Below are 22,987 nucleotides of genomic sequence, written 5' to 3' on the forward strand. Positions count from 1 at the left end.
TGTAAATAAAAATATTTAAGAAAAAAAAATTGAATTTCATAAATAGGTGACAACCAAATAGGTGGTGCCAACCAAATCACACTTTGAGAAAAAATTTGTTACCTGAACTTTTATACATGGATATGGTAAAGGGGCTTATAAACACAAAAAAATAAATGTGTGAACAGTGGCGATAGAGGGATGATTTGTGGGGGTTGGGGGGGGGGTTAAAAAATGTTGCAACACAAAGTTATAGATCATGCAAAAATCTACAATTTTTGTGCAGGTCACATTTTAACAAACTCAAAATTTCTGAGAAAAATGCAAAATCTTTTATTTGTTTTTTTACATTTCTGCAAAATTAATTTAATTTTGACGAAACTTTGTGAAAGCACACACATTGCCGGAATTGCAACAATACCACTTTTCACCTCTTTTTAACCCTCCACCACCCCCTCACACATTTATTTTTCTTGCGTTTATTATAAGCCCTTTACAATTTCCACTTATAAAAGTACAGGTAACAATTTTTTCCCCCTCTAAATCAGTTATTTCAATCTGTTTAAAACAGCTAATTGTCATCTTTTAACAGTCTAAACATTTCCTTAGCAATTTTCCCAAGTGTTAAATTTTACATCATTATCATTGCATTCCAATACTTCTTCATGTATAACATTTAGAAAGGAAAAATAATTAAAAATCAAAACAGCTAAAACCAAACGGCTATAACCAACAGAGACTAAGATCATCTGCATGGATAAGAAAATGAACTCATTAGATTAATGACAAAAGAACTACTTACGCTATTTCTTGATCCCGTAGTGTTTTTAGAATAGGTATAAGCTGTAACCTACGATTAGATAAAATGTTCCAATATATACCAGATGGCTTAGGAAGTCTTGGTTGTACTTCATACACCTGAGTAGGCGTAACAATAAAATCAACTGGTACATCGTGTTCTTTAAATAAATGGTTTGGTAATGTATCAAACACCTAAAAACAAATTATTTCACACATTTATTCAAAAATGTAAATAAAAGAGAAAACTGTTACTTGAAATTTAAGCTCATTACAAATTTCCACAAATAAATCAGTCCCTTTTTCAATGCACACCTGACCAAATAAATGTTAAGCAACATTTCACTGCGGTCGAATCAATGAACATTTTTGTGATTTCTTTTAGATTAAAATAAACTATGTTTAAATTTACCTATGACTATGACTATTTATTATGACTTTTTTAAATGGTCTTATTATATGGTTGTTGCTTATATGCTGGTTCATATTTTTCATCATTATAAACAATTATAATTTCAATAACATTATTAGTATAAAAGTATTTTTATTGATATTATCAATGTTGTGTGTTTTATTTATAGCTTTCAAGATTTTAAATTTTGTTTTTTATAAATATTATCAATTATATCCATTTTTGCTGCTATATCCATTTATATCCATCTTTTACTGCTATACTCTTTATAATATTTATTTCTTAAATATTTATGATACTCTTATCAAAGCTGCTATAGACTGCAGCACTTTTATTAATATAAGGCAAAGTTTATATTATATTAGTGGCTGGCCACAGACGTGTTTAAAAAAAAAAAAATATATATATATATATATACACACACAATATCAACAATTACATTATTTTACACATCCTCAGAATAATTTCAAAGATGAGGCTATTATCTTTTAAGGTCATATAACTCTGGGCTGAAAATCATCTCCACGGTCAAAGTATCTCGCAAGCACGAGCAGCTCGGAACTCTACCTCATTAAGCAAATCCCCTTCAATCAGTAGCAGCGCATCAGCATGACAACCACATGGCAACCTTAAACGCAACATCAAATCAAATTCTATGATCCAAAGGGGACTGAGAACACTACCCTGAGGGCATTCTTTAGTTACGGTCTTACGAACCTCCGAGCCACTGTCATGCAGGGAAACGGTCCAATGGCTAAACTTGAGAGCACTTCCAGTTCATTTCATGTACACTTACGCTTTTGCATCTGAAACAGGGCAGAGGGCCACCATAAGTTGTTAAATGCCCTGGATATGTCCAGGAAAATCCCTAATACATATTTACATGAACTAAAGGGGAAAATATATCCATCACCTTTAGTATGGCACCCTCAGTGCTCTTGCCCAGTCAGAAACCATAATGGTTGTCCATTAGCAAATGATCAGTGGCCAATATAACATTAATACGCAAATTTAGGGACCTTCTAAAAACCTTGCTAATCATGGGCAAGAGCGTTAGTGGACAGTAAGAACAACTAACAGTAGGATCTTTGTCACCAACTTTGAACAAAACCAAAAGTCATAACTGTACTAATTTACTTTTACCTTTGTCAATGAGTTTGACCAGTGCCATGTATCTCCCCAGGCTATCAGCATTATTTTATCTGTAAGCCATCTAAGTAAAGTAATATTTTGCAATACACAATACGGAATTGAATACTAGATCGTGGATACTGGTGTTCTTTGGTGGTTGGGTTTCAATTAACCACACAACTCAGGAATGGAACTGGGACTATACAAGACGACTACACTACATATCACCATCTGAAGTAATACCTCAACGGTAATTCAGTAAGGCTAAACAGGAAAAGAAAGAACGGTACAATGCGCGATCCACCGGGTTAGTCTAGTGGTGAACGCATCTTCGCAAATCAGATGATTTTGAAGTCGAGAGTTCCATGTTCAAATCCTAGTAAAAGCAGTTACTTGTTTGAATACTAGATCATGGATACCGGTGTTCTTTGATAGTTAGGTTTCAATTAACCACACATCTCAGAAATGGTTGACCTGAGACTGTACAAGACTGCACTTCATTTACAGTCATACATACCCTCATTCATCCTCAGAAGTAATACCAGACTGTGATTCCCAGAAGCTAAACAGGAAAAAATGTACAATGCTCATTTCAACCTGGTATGACTGGTTCCAACCTGGTTAATTTAAATAGTGAAAATAATAGAAAAATGCTGATATTTTTATAATTAACTAATACATAATATTATAAACTTCATGCGCACAATAAACCTTCAAAACAAAAATACTTTTTTATGTTTCAACATATTTGTTAAATAATATTTTTATTTATATTCATACAATATACATTTGATAAGAATTATTACTTTTGCTGTACTAGGCAACTTATATCTTATTTCTTACATTTTACTGTCATGTATCAACCATAGGTGTTATTTTTAAAACTAAAATGGATGGACAGCAGCATAAATTAATTACAAATTAAAATTAACTGTAAATTAACAACACCTGTTCATCATGGACAGTGGTAATTACAACAGTATCTTGAGTAATAGCACCCATCTTCATCATGATGGCAAACTCCAGATCAGCATATCCTTCACCTTTACCAATTCTAAAACCTGGACAATAAAACAATCCCATTATTTTAAAGCATTTCATAAAAAAGCAGAAAAATTGTGTGTTTTTAAAAATAAATTGTACGGTAAAATTTTTTTCTGGGAAATTATGCCATGCCCTCCAATTGCATACAAATAATATGCAACGCCAAATTTAAACCTGAAAATTTATTCAAATTTTGGTAGAGTGGGGACATAAATATTTGTGTGTGTTTAATCATTATTGACTTGCAATCATCGGCTCTGCAGATTGTCAAATATGACACAACATCTTCTAAGGTGCTTTGGAAACATCAAAAGGGAGGTAGGTGTTTCCAACTACTTTTTGGTGCTTCTCACCAGTATTAGAAAATGGTCAACCACTGCTAGGTTCATTCTCTATATTGATCAGCTTTTGATAGTTTAACAGTTTCATCAACAGCTTTTAAATGATGAGAATATCACTACTGTTCACTTTTTCTGCTGTTAAATTGCTGCATATAATTCTGTTTTCAGATTCTATTCCAGTAGATTACACTTCAGCCAGCCCTCATATTTGAGATTTTTGGTGCAATAACCACAGTCACTTAAAGAAGATAACAGATATTACTTAATTTATGGAGATATTATATAAATAATAAAGAAGTGCACTTAAATCATGTTTTTGAGTGGGGAGTAAATTGCCACATTTACTGAATTAAAAATAAAGATATGTAACAAAGTTTATAATATAATCATTGAAGATTTTGGGAACAGTTTTTGGATCATTTATCCTTTTATTGTTTTCAGTGATCGTGAGGTTTTAAATGAATGTTTTCAGTGATCGTGCTTAAGTGGAAACTAAAAAATTATGTAAAATTCAAGAAAACATAGGGACTGGCAAAACATAGGACACTATATGGTTTTGCATCAGACTGTACAAGAGTCTTCCTATTTGAGTGGGGAGAACTGGATCAATGACATACAACTTCAAGCCTAACATCTTCAGTCATTTCAGTAGCAATGGAACACTATCTGGAATAAAATAATGCATTGGGTTAAGTTTAGAAAACATCTTAAAAAAGGAAACCAACAAGGCCATCCACACTGTTCATAATCCCTTAAACACCAAATATTCACGTCTTGTTAATAATCAGGAGTCCATGCTGCCCTGCCACACACAACAGATCAGATCAGAATGTTCGTAAGTAGGATGCTGCATATGGATCTTATTTTCATTGACATGAACTGTTACAATTTACTTAATTTTTTAATTTTAACAGTTCAAGAATTAACTGAATGTGATTTTCAACACTGAAAAGATTGTGCCAATTTAATTATGAACAATCTTACTAACAACACCATCATAATGTCAGATGAGGCCCATAAAAATGTTCAGTACTGGGCGGCAGTAAGTCCCATAAGCTTCACAAGAGGACACTTCAGTGTGAACATCTAACAGTTTAAAGCAAGAATATCAAACCCACCGGGTTGGTCTAGTGGTTAACTCGTCTTCCCAAATCAGCTGATTTGGAAGTCGAGAGTTACAGCGTTCAAGTCCTAGTAAAGCCAGTTATTTTTACACGGATTTGTTCTTTGATGGTTGGGTTTCAATTAACCACACATCTCAGGAATGGTCGAACTGAGAATGTACAAGACTACTACACTTCATTTACACTCATATCATCCTCATTCATCCTCTGAAGAATTATCTAAACGGTAGTTACCGGAGGCTAAACAGGAAAAAGAAAGAAAAGAGCAAGAATATCAAAGAATGTGCTACAACAAATGTTTCCAGGACGTATCGTTTCAAAAAATAAAAAATTGTGGCCTTTCGTGGTCTTCTTGCTCTCCAGATCTGTTGACGTGTGATTATTTTCTATGGAGATATTTGAAGTCAAAAGTGTGTTGGAAAGCCTCAAACAACTGAGGTTACCTATTTGCAATGAAATAGCGGCAGTACACTGCTACGTACTGTCTGTACACTGCACAGTACACAAGCTAACAAGTTAACTGTATAAATTGGGGATAATAATACCTAGGAAAAAATTTGTACTTACTGTGTACCTTTCCCATCTGGATCCTGCACTAATTTTCCTTTTTAAGCAATGTCTTGACCAACAATATTGTTATTGTGCTAGTGAATTTTAAATCAATGTTTACTAATCAATCTCTTACTAAAGTGAACACCACATGTTCAATGTGGTGTTCAATGTTTAAATTTAAACATTACAATTTAAATGTTCTATTTAAAGCAGAGAAATAAGTTGAATGTTTGTAAGTCCTTAATTTGAGGAAGCTGTTCCTCAAACCTTATCTATAACAGCAAAAAACAATTCACCGATTGACCTATCTGGATATACTGCATACTTTAACACATTAAAATATGAAATTGTTCAAATACAATAAAAGAAAATATTTTGATACATAACATCCCTAAGACCAAGGATAAAAAAAATTTGACAAGTATTGAGTTTCCATTTGATAATGCAATTACAGTAGTCCAGAGAAAACAAAAAATGTTTGGAAAATCATAAATAAATATACATACAGGGGATAAGCAGAAGCTATCACCCATGCACTAAACATAAATGGCAGTCACATAAGTGGTGCAAATCCAACAATCTAGAAAGGTAGCTAACAGATTTAACGATTATTTTATAGATGTTGACAAAGTATGGTGGTTGATACAAGCTTACAAACGTATCAGGCTACAAAACAAATAGATTTACTTTGTATAAAAAATAGCCTACACTCATTAGATTTATTAAAAATAATCTTACATGAAATGAAACTGAAAGGAAACTCAGCAACAGAAGCCTGGAAAGAAAGTAGATGATCTTACTGAAAAACAACCATAAAACCATCTCAGATTACATTAAAAACACTGGCTATTTCATTTAATTTTTGCATCAGTAGATGAGCAGTACAAAATTAAATACTGCATATAATGTGACAAAGCAAAACAATGAATATGGGCCTACCACAAGGCATATTGTAATCACCTCTGATCAAAACACAAATAATAGAATTTGCAGATCAAAACACTAGTAGGTTTTGCAAATCACTCAAAAAAATTAAACCTGTAAAAGTCAAAAATCATATAAGTATGGCACAATTTTAATTTGGCCATACCCAAATTAAAGATGTTAAAAAAGTGATTACTCCAGATAGTATCCTTCTCTAATCATTGATAACAGTCCCTCCACTAATACCTAGGAATTATATGTTGCCTTAGATGGGAAGGAGCAAACAAAACAAAAAATATGTAAGATTAATGCATCCATTTTATATAGACTTAAATTTTGTGACAAATCTAATAACATAACTAAAAAAAATGAACAATTTAGCAGAGTACTTTTGACATAAGAAAGAATTACAGTAAATAAAGAAGCATAACAAAATAAAATAAAACTTTACAAATAAAATTTCACAGTTTATTTAAAATAGATCTTAAATATTGTAAATATTACAGCGAGATGGTTTTATAAAGTGCAGTTAAGTTTAGACTTACATCAGTATAGGCAGTACAATTTACAATGATACAGGAAAACAGCAAGTTTGCAAAGCTAATGTGTAAGGCAATAGCTTTAATCTGAGCACAACTTCAATCATCCAAAATTGTAATGCTGACGTATTTACTATTAAACTGGCTGTATTGTTTTAACTTGTACAGATGAATTTTAAATAAAACATTTTTCAATTAAGTATAAATTTTTTCTTTGTAGTAAAATTAAGCATTTTCCTTTTTAATTAATAGTTTCAATATAATGGGATTTTCCAAATAACATACCTTCTTTGGACACAGCAACAGCACCCATTACTACAAGATCAATCGATACCTTATCATTTAAGCCTAAAGGTTGACCATAGTTAAGTATACCCTGTTGGGTAACAACAGTTTTAAGCTGCTCCTTAGTTGCTCCAGTAGGAGGTACTACACGTTTAAACAGCCCTGATCGTAATCGTGGGATTGGCACTAAAAGATTCTTGCCTGCCTACAATTAAAACAACAAAAAAGAATAAAATAATAAATTAAAAAATAAAAAAATAATAGAATTACAAATAAAACAGAAAAATAAAAATAATGCCTTGCATAGGTTAGAGATGTGACATTTTTAATATACGATATTTACAATGTATATACAAGCAACCTAGTATTAATGTATAAAAATTTAATTATTTTTTATAATATTAACAACTGTTTTACAGCCACTTAACTAGGAAAATTAAGCAATATTTTTTTTTCATTTCTGTTGTTAAGTAATAGCTTCTTTTTTAAAATATTAATTAATATTATTTAATATTAAATATTACTTAATATTACTTAAATAGTTCTAGGCTAGTACAATAAGATGCAACAGTTTCTAATTTTGTTTTGCCTGAACAAATTGTTCCATCTGTACAAATTAAAGACTAACAAAGTAAGACTACTTAAAATACCTTATACTGTCCTTTTTTATACAATTATATTTTAACAATTATAACAATTTTTATAACAAAATTGATCTATAATAAAAGCTCAATTTATAGTTCAGGAAAATAATGAAATACTAATAAAAGTGCGTCTTCATTATATTTGGAAAAATAATTACAAATTTGTTACATTTACTACTCTAAATAATAGGAAAACCTTTAATCATTTAATTCATAACATGAATTTTTATTTTATAGCCAAATTTTTATTTTAATTCATAGCCAAATTTTTACAATCGTTTTGTGTACTCTTTTATAGTTTTCCCAAGTTATCATAAGCCTACTGATGTTGAAGCAAAAGAAAATTTAAATTTAAAAAAGCCTATTTATTATTAAAATTTCTTACTTCCAATGCATTTTGTACTCAAAAGTTTCTCTGACAATTTTAAATCTGGAATATTTTATTCATTAAAAATGTTACATATTTCTGGATTGTGGTGTCATGAATTTGCATCATCTATGAGTATAAAATTACTTAAAGTAATCCCATATCAGAAATGAATAATAAAAAGGCATTGAAGGCATTGAATTGCATTCAAACATACCAGTGAATTTTTCTACCTGCTCAAGTGGTGGGGAGGCACTAATAGAAATAAATTTAACATTTGCTTCTCACCAAAACAGTTATGAAAACTGTTTTGTAGCCTAGTAATTGGAACATGGAACTCCAACAAAGTGGTACTGCAGTATTTGTTAGTAATACTAAAATTAAAATAAAACTAATGACGTACAGATACAGTAATATACTATAAATCTACAGCAAAAAAAAAAAAAAAAAAAAAAAAGTTAGTATGGCAGATGACTTAAAGAGTATGTAAAATATAATTATTTAGCAAAATAGCATTTGGCAGTTTTACATATTATACTGATAAATTAACAAAAATATGAAAACACTGCTGCAAGAACACAGTTTAATATGTATCAATAGTAATACTAAGACAGAAATGTAAATAAACTGAATGGAACAAATGAAATACATAATGGGTCATCACTAACAGATAGTATTTGTATTGCACCATCCACCTACAAAAAAAAAAAATTGAATACGCTAAGGGAAATGATACTTGATATAATATTGAAGCCATATGTAAGTCACAAAGAAAGCATCAATTCAAGATTTTTATGTCTTATCAATTATAAACTTATTATGCACTTGACAATTATAAAATGAAATCTGTATGATAGAAGATTTGATTTTATAAAATAGATTTCTGGTGAAATATCACTTAAGTAGTATAATAGCACTTAAACAACAGTTCTTTGATTTACAATCAAACCAAATCAATATTTTTATACATTTGATCAATTATAAATTTATTGTGCACTTAATTTGTTGACTGATAAAATGAAATTTTATCTCTAATACAAAAGCTACTGATTTTTTTTTGATTTTTAATAAAAAATGAATACATTTGTATTTATAGAAACGAGGGAAGAAGAATACCATTAGTGAGAAGTGTGGGAGGAATAAACAATATATTAAAAGGACGTTGATGAGTGACTATCTTGTCACTCCTTTAATGGGATCTAGAGTTTTAGACCAATAACAGACCAATATATGCAAACCAATATAAGCACAAACATCCGTCTAACAAAAATAATGTTTTTGGACCTGAAAGCATTGGAATAACTTTTAAGTAGATTTATCATTCACTTTTTTTTTTAGAAAAAAGAACTTTAAAAAACAATTTTTTTTAGATTTTTAGTAACCAATCTGAGGTGTGTTTGTAAAGTTTTAAAAACAGGTTGCTCAGTGAAGAGGTGGGTATGGAAGAGGAAGCTTGTTTTGTCCTTGAAACGTCCTGAAAAGATCACTGCGATATCTTGTTCAGTAGAATGACATCCTGGTGAGTGAACAAGTATTTTCTTCTTGGTGGATTTTGTTAGAAAACCAGGAAATCAGCTTGTTTTTATCCCAGAGCCAGTCATTATCTGGTTCAACAGATTCAAAGATGGCCACAAAGATTATTTTGACAATCTCCAGTCAGATCAACCTTCCACTTCGAAAACAAACAAAAATATTGTAAAAGTTTGTGATTTAGTGCACTTTGACCATTGACTTGCAATTAGGAAATGGCTGATGAACTAAATTCTAGTTTTTATGCAGTTCAGTTAATTTTAACAGAGGATATGAATCTGTGTCGTCTGCAAAATGCATTCCCAAATTGTTGTCAAAACCAGCAAAAACAATACAGACATGTCCTAAGAACTGATTCAGGCTGAAACTGACCCAGATTTGTTAAATAAGGTAATTACAGGCAACAAATCGTGGGTTTATGGATATGACTAAAACCCAAGCGACTAAGTACACTACAATTGAAAAAATCCATCAAAATTAGTTTAATGTGAAGACGATGTTAGTGGTTTTCTTCAATTCTAAGGATAATGAATGCATAATGCATCTAAGGATAAATAATGCACCACAAATTTGCCCCCAGGGAACTAGACAATCAACCAGGATAGTATAAAAGTATCCTTTAGTATTTATACAAAAATGTGTGGAAGTAAAGTACATAAAAGATAATAGTTAGTATCCAAAACTAACAATTTATTTATTAAAATACTGAATTTCAATTAAATATGTAATTTTTATATAGACATATCACCAATATTATTAAATCACCCTATCTCAATAGGATCAATATTAATTATTCAAATAATCACCCTGATACGTATACATTATATTCATAACAGTAGGAAGACTAATAATTATATTTACATATGTAGCAAGAATTGCATCAAATGAAAAATTCAAGCTAAACATAGAAATAATAGCAATATGAATAACTAGCTGCAGAGGGCATGCCTAGGGCACGCCCTCTGCAGCTGGCAGGCAGCATCTCTGAATGGGATTATTAGGTGACCAAAATTTATTACCTCTTGTGTAAAAATATTTTTTTTTTGAATGATGAAAATTGATATAACAAAAGTTAAATTAAAAATTTAACTCTAGATTTAAATCTGCATTTTCCACTGGTGATCGGTACATTACAGTGCTAAGTGAAGGGGGACAGAAACACACAGACCCACATACAAATGCCATTTAGTAAGATAGAATATTTATAATAACTTTATATATTTATATTATAATAATAAACATTATCAAAAATAAATGAAATAAAACTTCATACTACAGAACACTAAATTAGGAAAAAACATCCAAAATAAACATAACTATCAATAATAACAACTTTAACAATAATTTCAGTAACAAACAAATCAAAGAACATTTGAAGGACCATTAAAAAAAACTTATATTTAAACCAATTCAAAAATCAAACCCAATTAATTTTTAATTGACCTATCAACACCATCAAATATTTCCCTATGATGAAACTTTGGTTCACTATTAAGGTACATGGCCTAATAATCCAAATTATTTCATTATTCAATCACTCAAGAAAATTATTCACATTATTCAAGAAAATTAAATTATGGATGAATAATTCAAAACATTCATACAAATTGATCATCAATATTCTTTAAATCTTTCTTCACACACCTCAAGAAATATATTATGACTCATATAAATTAAAAAAATCATGAATATCAGGCTCAATTACCACACTAACAGTAAAAGCATTTATAGGATGTGTAGCATTATACCCTGAGGACAAATATTCTGGAAAGCAACATTAATTACAAACTTCAGCTATCCCATGTGCAGGAGAAATCATTTTTCAATATATCTGAGGTGGATTCACTGGATAACCCAACATTAAATCAATTCTTCACATTTCACTTGATTTTACCATTCATTCTAGCAGTAATATATTTAATATTTCTTACATGAAACATGATCAAATCCAATTGAAACAAAAAACATGATAGGAATAATAATTACTACAATAATAATCAACATACTTCCATTTCTTACTATAGACCCAGAAAACTTTACACCCACAAACCCAAGAAGAACACCCCTTCACATTCAATCAGTGATACTTTTTATTTGCCAATGCAATTCTATGGTGAATTCCTAGAAATCTAGAAGTAATAACAATTATGTACTTTTCATACTTTACTACAAACCCAATAATAACAGAAAATATGGGTTATAAACTTAAAGCAACATAACTTGAAATTAAGTAAAAAATCACTATTAACTTACTATTGAAAAATACAATAACTTAAAAAAATAAAATAATACACAGATACATCAGCTTATTACAACAATAACTACAAAAAGAACCACAAACTCAAACAAAAAAATTAACAATTAAAATAACCTTAAAAAAGTAATAAAACTTAAGCAGTCGCCACCAAAAAAATAGTAGACTAGTTAAAAATCTAGTCTACTATACAATATAATATAACATTATATTACTATACTCAAAAATAAAGAATCTAAAATATCTATACTCAATATAAAACCAGAAAATAATTCAGATTCACCCTCAGAAAATCAAAAGGAGAACCAATTAGTTCTTTTAAATAAAACTCCAATAATTACCAAAATAAAAAAGAGCAACTAACCCCAGAATAGGAACCAAAAAGTAAAAATTACTAAAAGAAAGAAAATAAAATTCCTTTCTAAATAATTTTAATGCATCACCAAAGGGCTGTAAATAAACCAAAAAAACTTATTTTACGCCTCTATTAAACTGAAAATATCATAATAACCTGTGCTCAAATAAAGTAAAAAAAGCAACAGCCAAAAGAATAAAAACAAAAAAGGAACTAAAAAAAAAAATCATTTACCAACTGTAAAAAATACATTAAATTCTAATTTAATGCAATTAAATCTGCCAAATTAACAAATAAATTATTACATTACCGTAAATCCTTTCGTACAAATTAGAATAAAATAAAAGAAGACAGAAACAAACCTTGCTGAAGTCACAAACCGTCACTCAGGTAGTGGGGCTCAACCTGAGTCCATGGCGACTTGAACTCTATCATGTAAAATTATAAAGATCAAACAGACTTGAAACTGTAAAAACCTATCACAGCAATTTTTAATAAATTCTCAGCATTCCAAACAAATTATCATTAAGAACTCTCCAGATCTGTAACGCTGTTATCCCTAAGGTACGAAGTGTGGCTATTTAATAACAAAGACTAATGCTGTAAAATATTTTATTTTAAATTTATACATAGACATCCCTCCTATATCCCTACAATGCTCCATGCGAATTTTCCACTGTTCGAAACAGCGCTGGAAGTTTTCTTCTGTGAGGTATTTCATGACACGTGCCGCTTTTTCTTTCACAGCTTCAACGGTCTGAAATCTTGTTCATTTTAATGCAGATTTTCACCTTTGGGAACAGAAAAATGTGACATAGTACCAGGTCAGGCGAATAAGGCGGATGGATGGTCTAACACTGGGATGTTATACTTGGCTAGAAACATCTTGATAGCCGGTGCGTTGTCCTGATGAAGAACCCTTGTTCTTCTACAATTCAGGTCGTTTTTTTCTAATTTTGTACCAGTGAAGGTACACAATCCCATGATTATTGAAAAAACAATCATTGCTTTGAATTTTGATTTGCTCATTTGAGCGTTTTAGTTCTCTGTGAAGTTGGGGGCCTTCCAATGCGTGGACTGACAGTTTCTGAATCATAAGTAAAGAACAAAGATTCATCACATGTTACCACTTTTTTTTCAAAGAAGTTTGGGTTATTTTCAATGGCAATCAAAGTGTCAAAACAAACATTTTAATGAGCTTTATGTTAGAATTTTAGGCACCATTTTTGCACACACTTTTTGCATGTTAAATAAAATTTGCCTTACGCATTCATTATCAATTCCTACAGTTTCAGCAATTGCACATATAGTTAACCAACAGTCAGATCAGATCAGATTACCAATTATTTCAATATTTTTATCAGTTTTTGACATGGAAGGGCAACCCATATAATCATCCTCTTCCAACATCTTCTCTGCCATCTTTGAAACGCTTAAATCACTCAAAAACCCATGCACGTGATAAACATTCATTCATTGCCATATAATTTTTTTAATAAAAGATAAGTTGTATCTTATCACAGTATCGATAAGACTGATTGTATTGGTAAAACAGAGTATCGGTTTTTCCAAGTTTCATATGAAATTTCACAACAATTCTTTGCTTATTTTTCAACACTTATTTTTCCAGTAATACAAAAAACAGATGTTATCCAACAAAAACCACAGCCAGACTAATATATCTAAAAAAAAACTGAAGTGGCAATAATCGAAAGAGAAGGCTTCACGCTACACAGGTATGGTCGTATAAATTTGGCGCATATGCAGTTCTTCTGTAGCAGCATTAGTCTTGTTATTTAATAGCCACCGTGTATCTTCTTTATCATACAAAAAAAATCATCATCAAAAAACATAAATAAATGTAAATAAAAGATAAGATTAAAAGTTCACCAGTCATCCCAACAAAATTTCTAAATAAACTAAAAAAAAAATATCCCACTTCCAACAATTCAAAAAAATATCTAAAATAAAGTATATCTCTCATCAAACCATTCATTCTAGACCTAAATTAAACGACTATTATTATGCTACCTTAGCACTTTTCTTCACTCTGGCGAGACAGAGTGGGTGACCACCACAATAATGCACCGGCTCATCCTGCATTTTGATCACAGAATTTTTGGCCAAATTTCAAATTCCTGTGCTTCTGCAAATCTCCCTACCCTTGACTCAACCCCTCCCCACCAACTTCAACCTGTTTCCTACATTAGGATTTTTGATGAAAAGGAATCATTTTATCTCTATTGAAGGCAAATATGGAGGGTTCTTAACACCCTTATGAAAGAATATTTCCAGGAATGAATATTCCAATATGAAAGAATATTTCCAAGTATTCAGTCAGAAGGAAGTTCTTTGAAGAGATTTTGAAATTACAAGCGCAGTCTTAAACTTCCCAATTACACCTCATATACTTTACAGTTGTAGCTGTAGTTTCTATATAGCAGCATATAATGCTATAGCCAGGAATATAAAAGCAACAGCACACAAATCCATTAATATGTTATTTCATCTTCATTGCATAAATATAACAAGTAGAAGCAGTTTAGAGGGCACTAAACAATGAGTTTAAAGTTTGACCTTTTGAATGTGCATTTTGTTAACACACTTATATAATAATTTTCTATATTACACTATTTTATTTACTACAAATAAAATTTTACCTTACAGGATAACGCACATTTTTGTATTTTCCCAACAATATTCCTTAAAAACAATCCTGTACATTTGCAAAAACCATCTGATCCATGGATGAACATCAAAGAGATTTCACTGTATTACAGCAATAACTGGTAACCCCCTCAAATATGCACAAAAATCATATTATATTAACCACACACTTCATAAATCATACATTACTTACAGAAAAAGCAGGACCTTAAATTTTGAAAAGCAGATTCAAAGATAATTAATGCTTTCACAGATAATTAAGTATACTTTCTACGTTCATAGAGACAGAGATTTAACATTCCAGTGATTGGTCGGATAATTATCAAATATCCTTGGGAAGATTTAAATGCTTGTAAAATCATAAATTCTGATAGCATATTATTTCACTGCATAATAAAGCTTCTTTACCTATTGACAGCTTTCCTTTAAAAATGAAATGTATCCGGGTAACAGGCAATTGAAGTTTGGAGGGATCCAAAATTTATCTCATCCTCCCCTGCTACAGCTATTTTAAGGGTTTAAAGCCTTACACAATTATATGTAGTGTATGAAATGCTCTATAGAAAAATTCACTGACCACATATTGTCATTGTTACCGAATATTTAAGTGATTTAAATTTGTTGCTGTCAATGCTTACAACTCTATAGAATGTAGTTTGATTTATTCCTTTTATTTTCCTAATGGAGAGAATTAATTCCTTTTTTCTTCTACATTTCATCCAAAACATGTATATATAAATAACGTCAAGTTTTTTATAGAGAATTAACTGCAAGTTCATACATATTGAAACGAAAATTAATTTATTTTAGCTTTTTATCTTAACCTATTAACACTTAATACCACATGAGGCCAGGTTGTAAGGTAAGAACTTATAAATTACATTAACAACTGTAAAAAGTTTATAATTCATTATAAATGCACATTAAAACATTTTAAGCTATTGAATTCTTTTTTTTTTTTGTCATTAGTGTGGATTCTAAGGGTTGCAACATTCTAACATTACAACACATCATAAATTATGTTTCAGAATATAGAACAATGTTTATTCTACACATTTAAATGATTTGAGCTATAAATCACATATAATTTTAACAATTTTCTTCATAAGGGGGTGGTTATTAAGGGTTAAACCATTAAAGTGATTTTAATTCATTATAAACACACCAGCAAACATTTCAAACTGTTGAAAGTAAATTTTTTTTGTTTTAATTTCATCATAAGAAGTGGTTTTTAAGGGTTGAAATGTAGTAAAAGATCATAAATTATAAATTATACTTCACAACAAAAAAGAATGTTTATTCTACATATTTAAACATGATTTCAATCTATGAAACGTTTAAATCTATGGTTTTTGATTTTTTTTAACAAGTGATAGTTTTCATCCCTCAAAAAACAAAAAGCACATATCAGGAACATATAACTTTTGAAGCAGAGGGTAAGGTAAGCTTAATTACAAATTTTCATGAAAATCGATGTCCGAAAGAATTCTGAGGTAATACTTATTTTTTACCATCAAACACTGGCTACAGGAGGGGGAGAATGTCTGAAGTAGATCAAACATATTCAGACTTAAAAGGAGTGATGATAAGCATGTACAGAATATGCTCAGCATTGCCACTGGTTCCATAAGTTGTGTACCTTAATAAGAATAAATAATTACTTAATTAAAGAATATCTCAAAACCTTGGATTAGATTATCATATCACTTTATAAAAAATATTTATATCACATGCAAACAGGTTTACCAATACTGATCTACTTCTTTGTATCTCATAGTAATTATGACAAACTCATTAGTCCAAAGTCAAATTTTTTCAGCAAGTTTGGGTATATTGGAGCAATGTGGCATACAAAGTTTGCACTAGCCTTTCTTTCAGAAAGAGCTGAAAGAATCCATTAATTTTAACACTTTTTTAGACGATGAACCTGGTATTAAGTGAATAATAAGTTAAGGATACAAGGCTAAAATAAATGAATTTTTATTTCAATTATGTATGAACCTTACAGTTAATTCTCTAGATTTTTAACAAGAACAATTAGATTCAGCATATTCAGTTTTTATTATGATTCTTGTGGAAAAAAGATATTACAAAAATATTACAGTAGCTTAATTTTACTTGGTACTGCATTATGTGAATAATAACACTTCTCATTTACATTAAATTTTCTTCATAAAAAAGTGGGGCAAAAATAATTAAGGCAATAATAATTACAATAAAGCATTAACGATAAACAAAATAAGATTATGATCTTTTGATTAAGAATAAGATTTTACAAAAAATTCTAAATACAGAAATGTAAATGGACAATAAAATATGCACTTTAAGTCAGATAGCTTAGGCAAATACAATTCAGGAAATTCACAGATGAACAGCAGTAAATAGGTCGAAGGTGAATTGAGCAACTTAGTAAAGTACCTTTGCCAGCTTGGGATTGGCATTTTCCCAACAACCACCATATCTCATTACATATTCATAAGTGAAACTTTATATGTCTCAGAACAGCAAATGTGATAATTTTAACCAAATATTTGAAATATACTACTATAATCAAGTAAAGATATTACAGGTAAATCATTCTTATGAGTATAAACAACAATGAAATACAGAAAAGTAAAATTCAAAGTAAGAAAAGATTAAAGGTGAACTGACAGGTTACTACTGCTTAAGAGATACAAGCCCACTGCTCCAAAACTATGAAAGCCTTAAATAAAATTTGGAGGAACAGTTTATAAGAAACAAATTAAAGAATTTTTTTAAATACTGTAAATTAAAATAATCATCTTAAAATACATAAGCAATAATAAAGCAAATACATTCATGTACATTCATACAATTTAATACATGCACTTTACTGTTAAATAAAGGGCGTGGGAGTTGTGAAGGGATATGGACATGAAAATCCACCCCTAAGAAAAATAAACTCCTTGCTGCAATATTGTCAAAAAAATAAATTACATATATGATACAATGAATTTGAAAATATTCAACACATTTGAGGCAGAGGTTTATTTATCCTCAACATAAAATGCTCTTTTATGTAAAACAATTTTTCACATTTTCAAAAATATACTTTGGTAATTTTTTAAAAACATATTTTACATTCAAACAATTGAGAATAAGTTTCTTTAATGGTACACAAACACACTATTATAACTTATAATCAACACATACCAGTATTTTAAAGAGGATTGCATTTGTAATGCATAGTTCAACATTTCAACAGTTACAAATAATTCAACAAAAATAAATAGTCTAGGCAGTTTTAGATAATGTGTGCTACTCATATATTACTATGAATGGCATGGATTTTTTAAATAAGGGAGTGACGTCAAAATATATTGCTGTGGGACATGTTAACATTTGAATCCACACTTTCACCCTAAAAATTATTTATTTTATTTTCATTTGCTGTCTTCTGTTGAAAAATGACTACATCTTTACCTTACATATAAGGTTTCAGGTCCAAGTAATAATCAGGCATGACTTTTTTAATGTTACAAAATTTATTATCATCAATCATATATTATTACTGGGCTTCAGCTAATTAAAATGAGACAACTAAAGAAAAGAATGAGATAAGCAGACCACTGATCCAGTAATGAATACTTTGGTGCCAACTATCCATAACTGATTATTTACATAAACAAAAATGTTCAAATAACTACAGCAATGAAAAACAACATAAGTAATTAAAATATCCAATGTAAAAGAATGTTTGTGTTTGAAGAGTACTTTACTTTTAATTTTAATTTAATAACAAGTACATTTTAATTTTAATAACAATGAACATAATGGAAAACCGCTGTGAAGTAAAGAATTTCTAGTAAAAAAGTGATTGCAATAAAGGCTGTTTGATAGAGAGAACCTTTTCACTTTTTACTAATGTTCCACAGAGAAACAGCTATACAGACAAAAACAATGCGTGTACTGAATTGCATGATAATGTAACAAAATATAAAGTTTCTTCATAGAGAGAATAGGTTCCTCCTGCTCATTTTAATGGAAAATTGTCAATCCTTCACAACCCGTTTTCACCTTCTATTGAAATTGCATGTACTTTAATAACACTGTAAAAACGCAACTATGGCTTAAAAAACAAATGTCACTGTCTTTACAAAAAACAAATTTATTATTTTTATTCAATCGCCATTATTAAATCCAATCATCAAATTTCACTAACAATTTTAATGATTAACTATTATCTTAAATTGAAACACTTTTTTTTTTATATGTTGAAACTCAATAATATTGCAGAAATATAATAAATCCTCAATAATATTGCAGAAAATATAAGGTTTTTATGGTATAAAACTCTTTTTCCAATAAAATATAACCCCAGAAATTCATTTTGGAAAAAATTTGATACAGCAAAAAAAATAAATATTTTATGCTAAAATAAAGAATTCAAAGTTAGTACCCCTTGGTTATTCAATTGAAGAAAAGAATGTCTCTAATCAAACTGAAAAAAGTTTGATTCATCTTAACTAATGGATAAGTAATCTCAGTGCTCACATTTCAAATGCATCTGTCTTTCCTTCTCCCAATTCATGAATTTTTTATTCTTGAACATATGCTTTAAAAATATCTTATTGTTAAATTTGAAATATCAATGAAGAAACAAAAGAACCTTGTTTTATTTGTACATCATTATATAGATCTCCAAAGATAGTGTGTGGGTTTGCAAATTTAATATCTTGATAACAGTTAAAGATACAGATCCGAAATTAAGTTGGTGATGGAGCCAGTACAAATATCTGAATGCAATAGGTTCAGAGGTTTTAGTAAAAGGTAGTACAGTGGTAGTTTTTTTTAATTAAATTCAAGGTAAACACACAAAGCTCACAAAAAGATACCTTTTTAATTTTCATTGTGATACTATGTATAAATGCAGCATATATATTTTAATAAATGCAGCATAAAATAATCATGATAGCAATGATTTGTCTGAGTATATCATTCAATATATTGCACACCTTATTAAGAATTTATGGCTACTAAGTGAAATAAACTTGATTTCCATTTCAAGATATTAAGTAGGACAACTTCACATGATACGTGCATGTAACTACAAAAAAAAGCCATTTGCAAAATTTGTTCAATATTTTTAAATAAAACCATCCCAGTAACATCTCCCATTTATATAATAAACCTTTTATGTTTTAAGACAATTTCCTGGTTACTCTTCATTTTCCATTTCCTAATCACAGTAACTAGCACAATTTATTAAAATCTGGTACATCTGGTATCAACAACAGTTGTATCATACAACAGAAAATACCATTATGAATTTTGTTTGTTGATAAAATGCAGTTTTAACTGTCTGTATTAATTAATTTAAAAGGAGAAACCCACTTCACAATAATGTATGAGCACTGCCATTCCTAACAATAATTTTACCAACAAACTTAAAAAATTATACTAAATAGGTAGCTTCAACAAAAATAAGGATGATTAATATCAAACCACCTCAGGAAGTCTATTAACTGATCAGTAAATTAAACAGTACTATCTATACTATAATACAATATAAACTGTTGAAGTTTATGATAAATCATGAACATTAAACATAAAAGTGAGCATTAAACATTAAGCTCACAAAATATTCAAACTCCTTCCCTCATAAAACTGTTCACAGCTTTGATTTCCATAAGCTCTTTCAACCTAATCTTGTTTAATCGCTTCATACAGTTATTTTCAGAAATATTTAGAACTGTTTAGGATATATTAGGGCTTCTATAAATAAATTTTTCCTAAACCTTATATCATATTTATTAAATCCAGTTTTAACTAAACAGATATACTAAACAGCCTAAATTGCTTTTTAACTTTAGTTACTCCAATATAATTTATAAAATAAAAAAAATCAAACTAATTAAAATGTATTCTTACCTCTAAAGTGAGAAAACGAACATGTGCCTGAGGTTTATCAGGATTAACTTTGATGTTCTTAGCATTCTTGAAGTTATCTAAAGTTGCTAGTTTCTCAGCTGCTTCAGGTGAACCAACAAAGTGTGGTATACGACCTTTACATAGTCGAGGAAATAATACATAATTTTTTTTTTCTAGAAGATCCCAGACTTTAAGGCGAATCGATTGCTTACTGTCTTCAGGTAAGGGTGTACTAGAAACAGGTACTAATTCTTCTTTAGCACCTGTAAGACCTTGGGATGAAACTTGGGAGTTGTTAATTGGATTCTCTACAGAGTCAGAGGATTGTACAGATTTTTCACAGTTCACTGCCTCGACGACCGAGTCTGATGTATCATTAGATTTTGTGTTCACTTGATGAGAAGACGTTACAGAATCTGAAACACCTTTTTCATGAGTAACTAAGGCAGGACAATCTGAACTTTCAGAATTATCAAGCTTATTTACAATGCAGGATACTTTTGGTAAGGTAGAATTTTTAGCAACACCAATATCAGAAGCTATACTACAAGCAGCATTACTAAAAGAGTTAGATAAAACATTATATACAAGATTATTACAATCACTATTAGAATCATCAAGCAAAGCAAAGCCTTGTCTTTTAAAATCAAAACATTCCCTAAATGAACTATCATCAGATTTAACACAAGAACTCAAAGACAAACTACATTCGGAAGTATTTGGATTGTAACATTTCTCTTCACTTCCACCTTTCACAGAATGTTTTTTATCTGAAATTGTGAGAATGGAAGTACTAGCAGCAACATCAGTTTCTTTTAAGGATTTATCAAAACTCAAAGTTCTACCCACCTCACTTTCAGATATATTTTCTTTTGCAGTTATAACATTCTGAGGTTTGATGGACTTTTTTGTAACTGATGGCTCCATTACTCTAGGCTCTATTTTCAATTCTCTATCAATATCATCACCTGATATTATTAGCATGTAACGCCCGTGCTCTTTAATATTATGTTCAGGTTTATTATCATTTTTATTCAAGGAATAATCTTCAGAAATATTACCCGATCTTAAAGATAAATCTATGTTTTTATTTACACCAAAACTTTCTGGTAAAATCATATTTTCATTAACATTAGGTTTTTCAATGTCTTCTTTGGGTTTAATTACTAAATGTCTGATACCTGCTTTCTGGGGTGAGAAACCTTCAGAAAAAAATTCCTTCTTGCAATCAGTCAGAGACTCTAAATATTCTTCTGTTGTATTAGTAGACCTTGACAACCTCACTGCAATATATTCAGTAGTATCAGTGGATTTTGACACCAATGCCTTTCTCTGTTCATCTGAATCTAACTGAACAGTTTCTGATGCATCAACTGCATCAATTTTGCCTGGTGATTCAAGGGTCACTGGGTTAACATCTTGTTTTATAACAGATGAACTTTCTGTATCAACCATTTTCCTACCATCATTCTTGGGAAATTTTTCAATTATACTGGCATTTGAATCATTAGCAGAAATTTTATTGGTTTTTTTATTGGAATCAACAGAAGACTGTTTCACTTCACAAGAACTTTTAGCATCAATTATAGATCGCTTGGTATTTCCTAAATTACTTTTAGGTGTACTACTAGATTTTGGTGGAGCAGCAGAAGCCACTGATTTACTATTACTTTTGGCAATGCCAGGCTTATTTAATTGAGATGTTTTTGCTGTAGAAGATTTATTTGATGAAGTTGAAGCAGGTGTTTTAGAGGGAACAATCGCAGGTTTGTTGTTAGAAAGCTTTTTAGGATTTATTGGCTGTCCAGTACTGACTGAAGCAGTCAGTGTAATTTCAGAAGATACAGAAGTAACTGGAAAAAAAGAAAAGTAACAAACATCCAATATAAGTAAGCATGCACAAAAAGCACAGGAAAATAAAATAATGAAGTGCAGATTTATCAAATAACATGCACGTGCATAAAAAAAATGAAATTAAGAAAAAATAAACCATACATTTCACAATAGCACAAATGCAAGAAAACCAATTTTAAATGCTGAACTCAATTATGTAATTTATATTAAACAACATTTAAAGCATTATAAGCATCTTATTTAATTACTACTAACTATTACAATCTAACTAAAAATGTTACTTAAAATGAAACAG

The 22,987-nt window shown here is 29.9% G+C and overlaps 1 protein-coding gene across 1 annotated transcript in view; it reads right to left on the reverse strand.

Moving 5' to 3' along the window:
- The window catches only part of lost (methenyltetrahydrofolate synthase domain-containing protein lost), a 68,576-nt gene that overhangs the window by 38,522 nt on the left and 7,067 nt on the right, over positions 1–22,987 (reverse strand). Inside the window, exons 2-5 of the mRNA XM_075372415.1 lie at positions 20,839–21,254; positions 7,130–7,334; positions 3,269–3,381; positions 782–972 (exon numbers count right to left, since the gene is read on the reverse strand). Of these exons, the coding sequence (XP_075228530.1) occupies positions 782–972; positions 3,269–3,381; positions 7,130–7,334; positions 20,839–21,254 (925 nt within the window). The remainder of the gene's footprint in view (positions 1–781; positions 973–3,268; positions 3,382–7,129; positions 7,335–20,838; positions 21,255–22,987) is intronic.

This window comes from Lycorma delicatula, chromosome 1 (assembly GCF_047948215.1).
Source record: "Lycorma delicatula isolate Av1 chromosome 1, ASM4794821v1, whole genome shotgun sequence".
In the NCBI taxonomy this organism is placed as follows: Eukaryota; Metazoa; Arthropoda; class Insecta; order Hemiptera; family Fulgoridae; genus Lycorma; species Lycorma delicatula.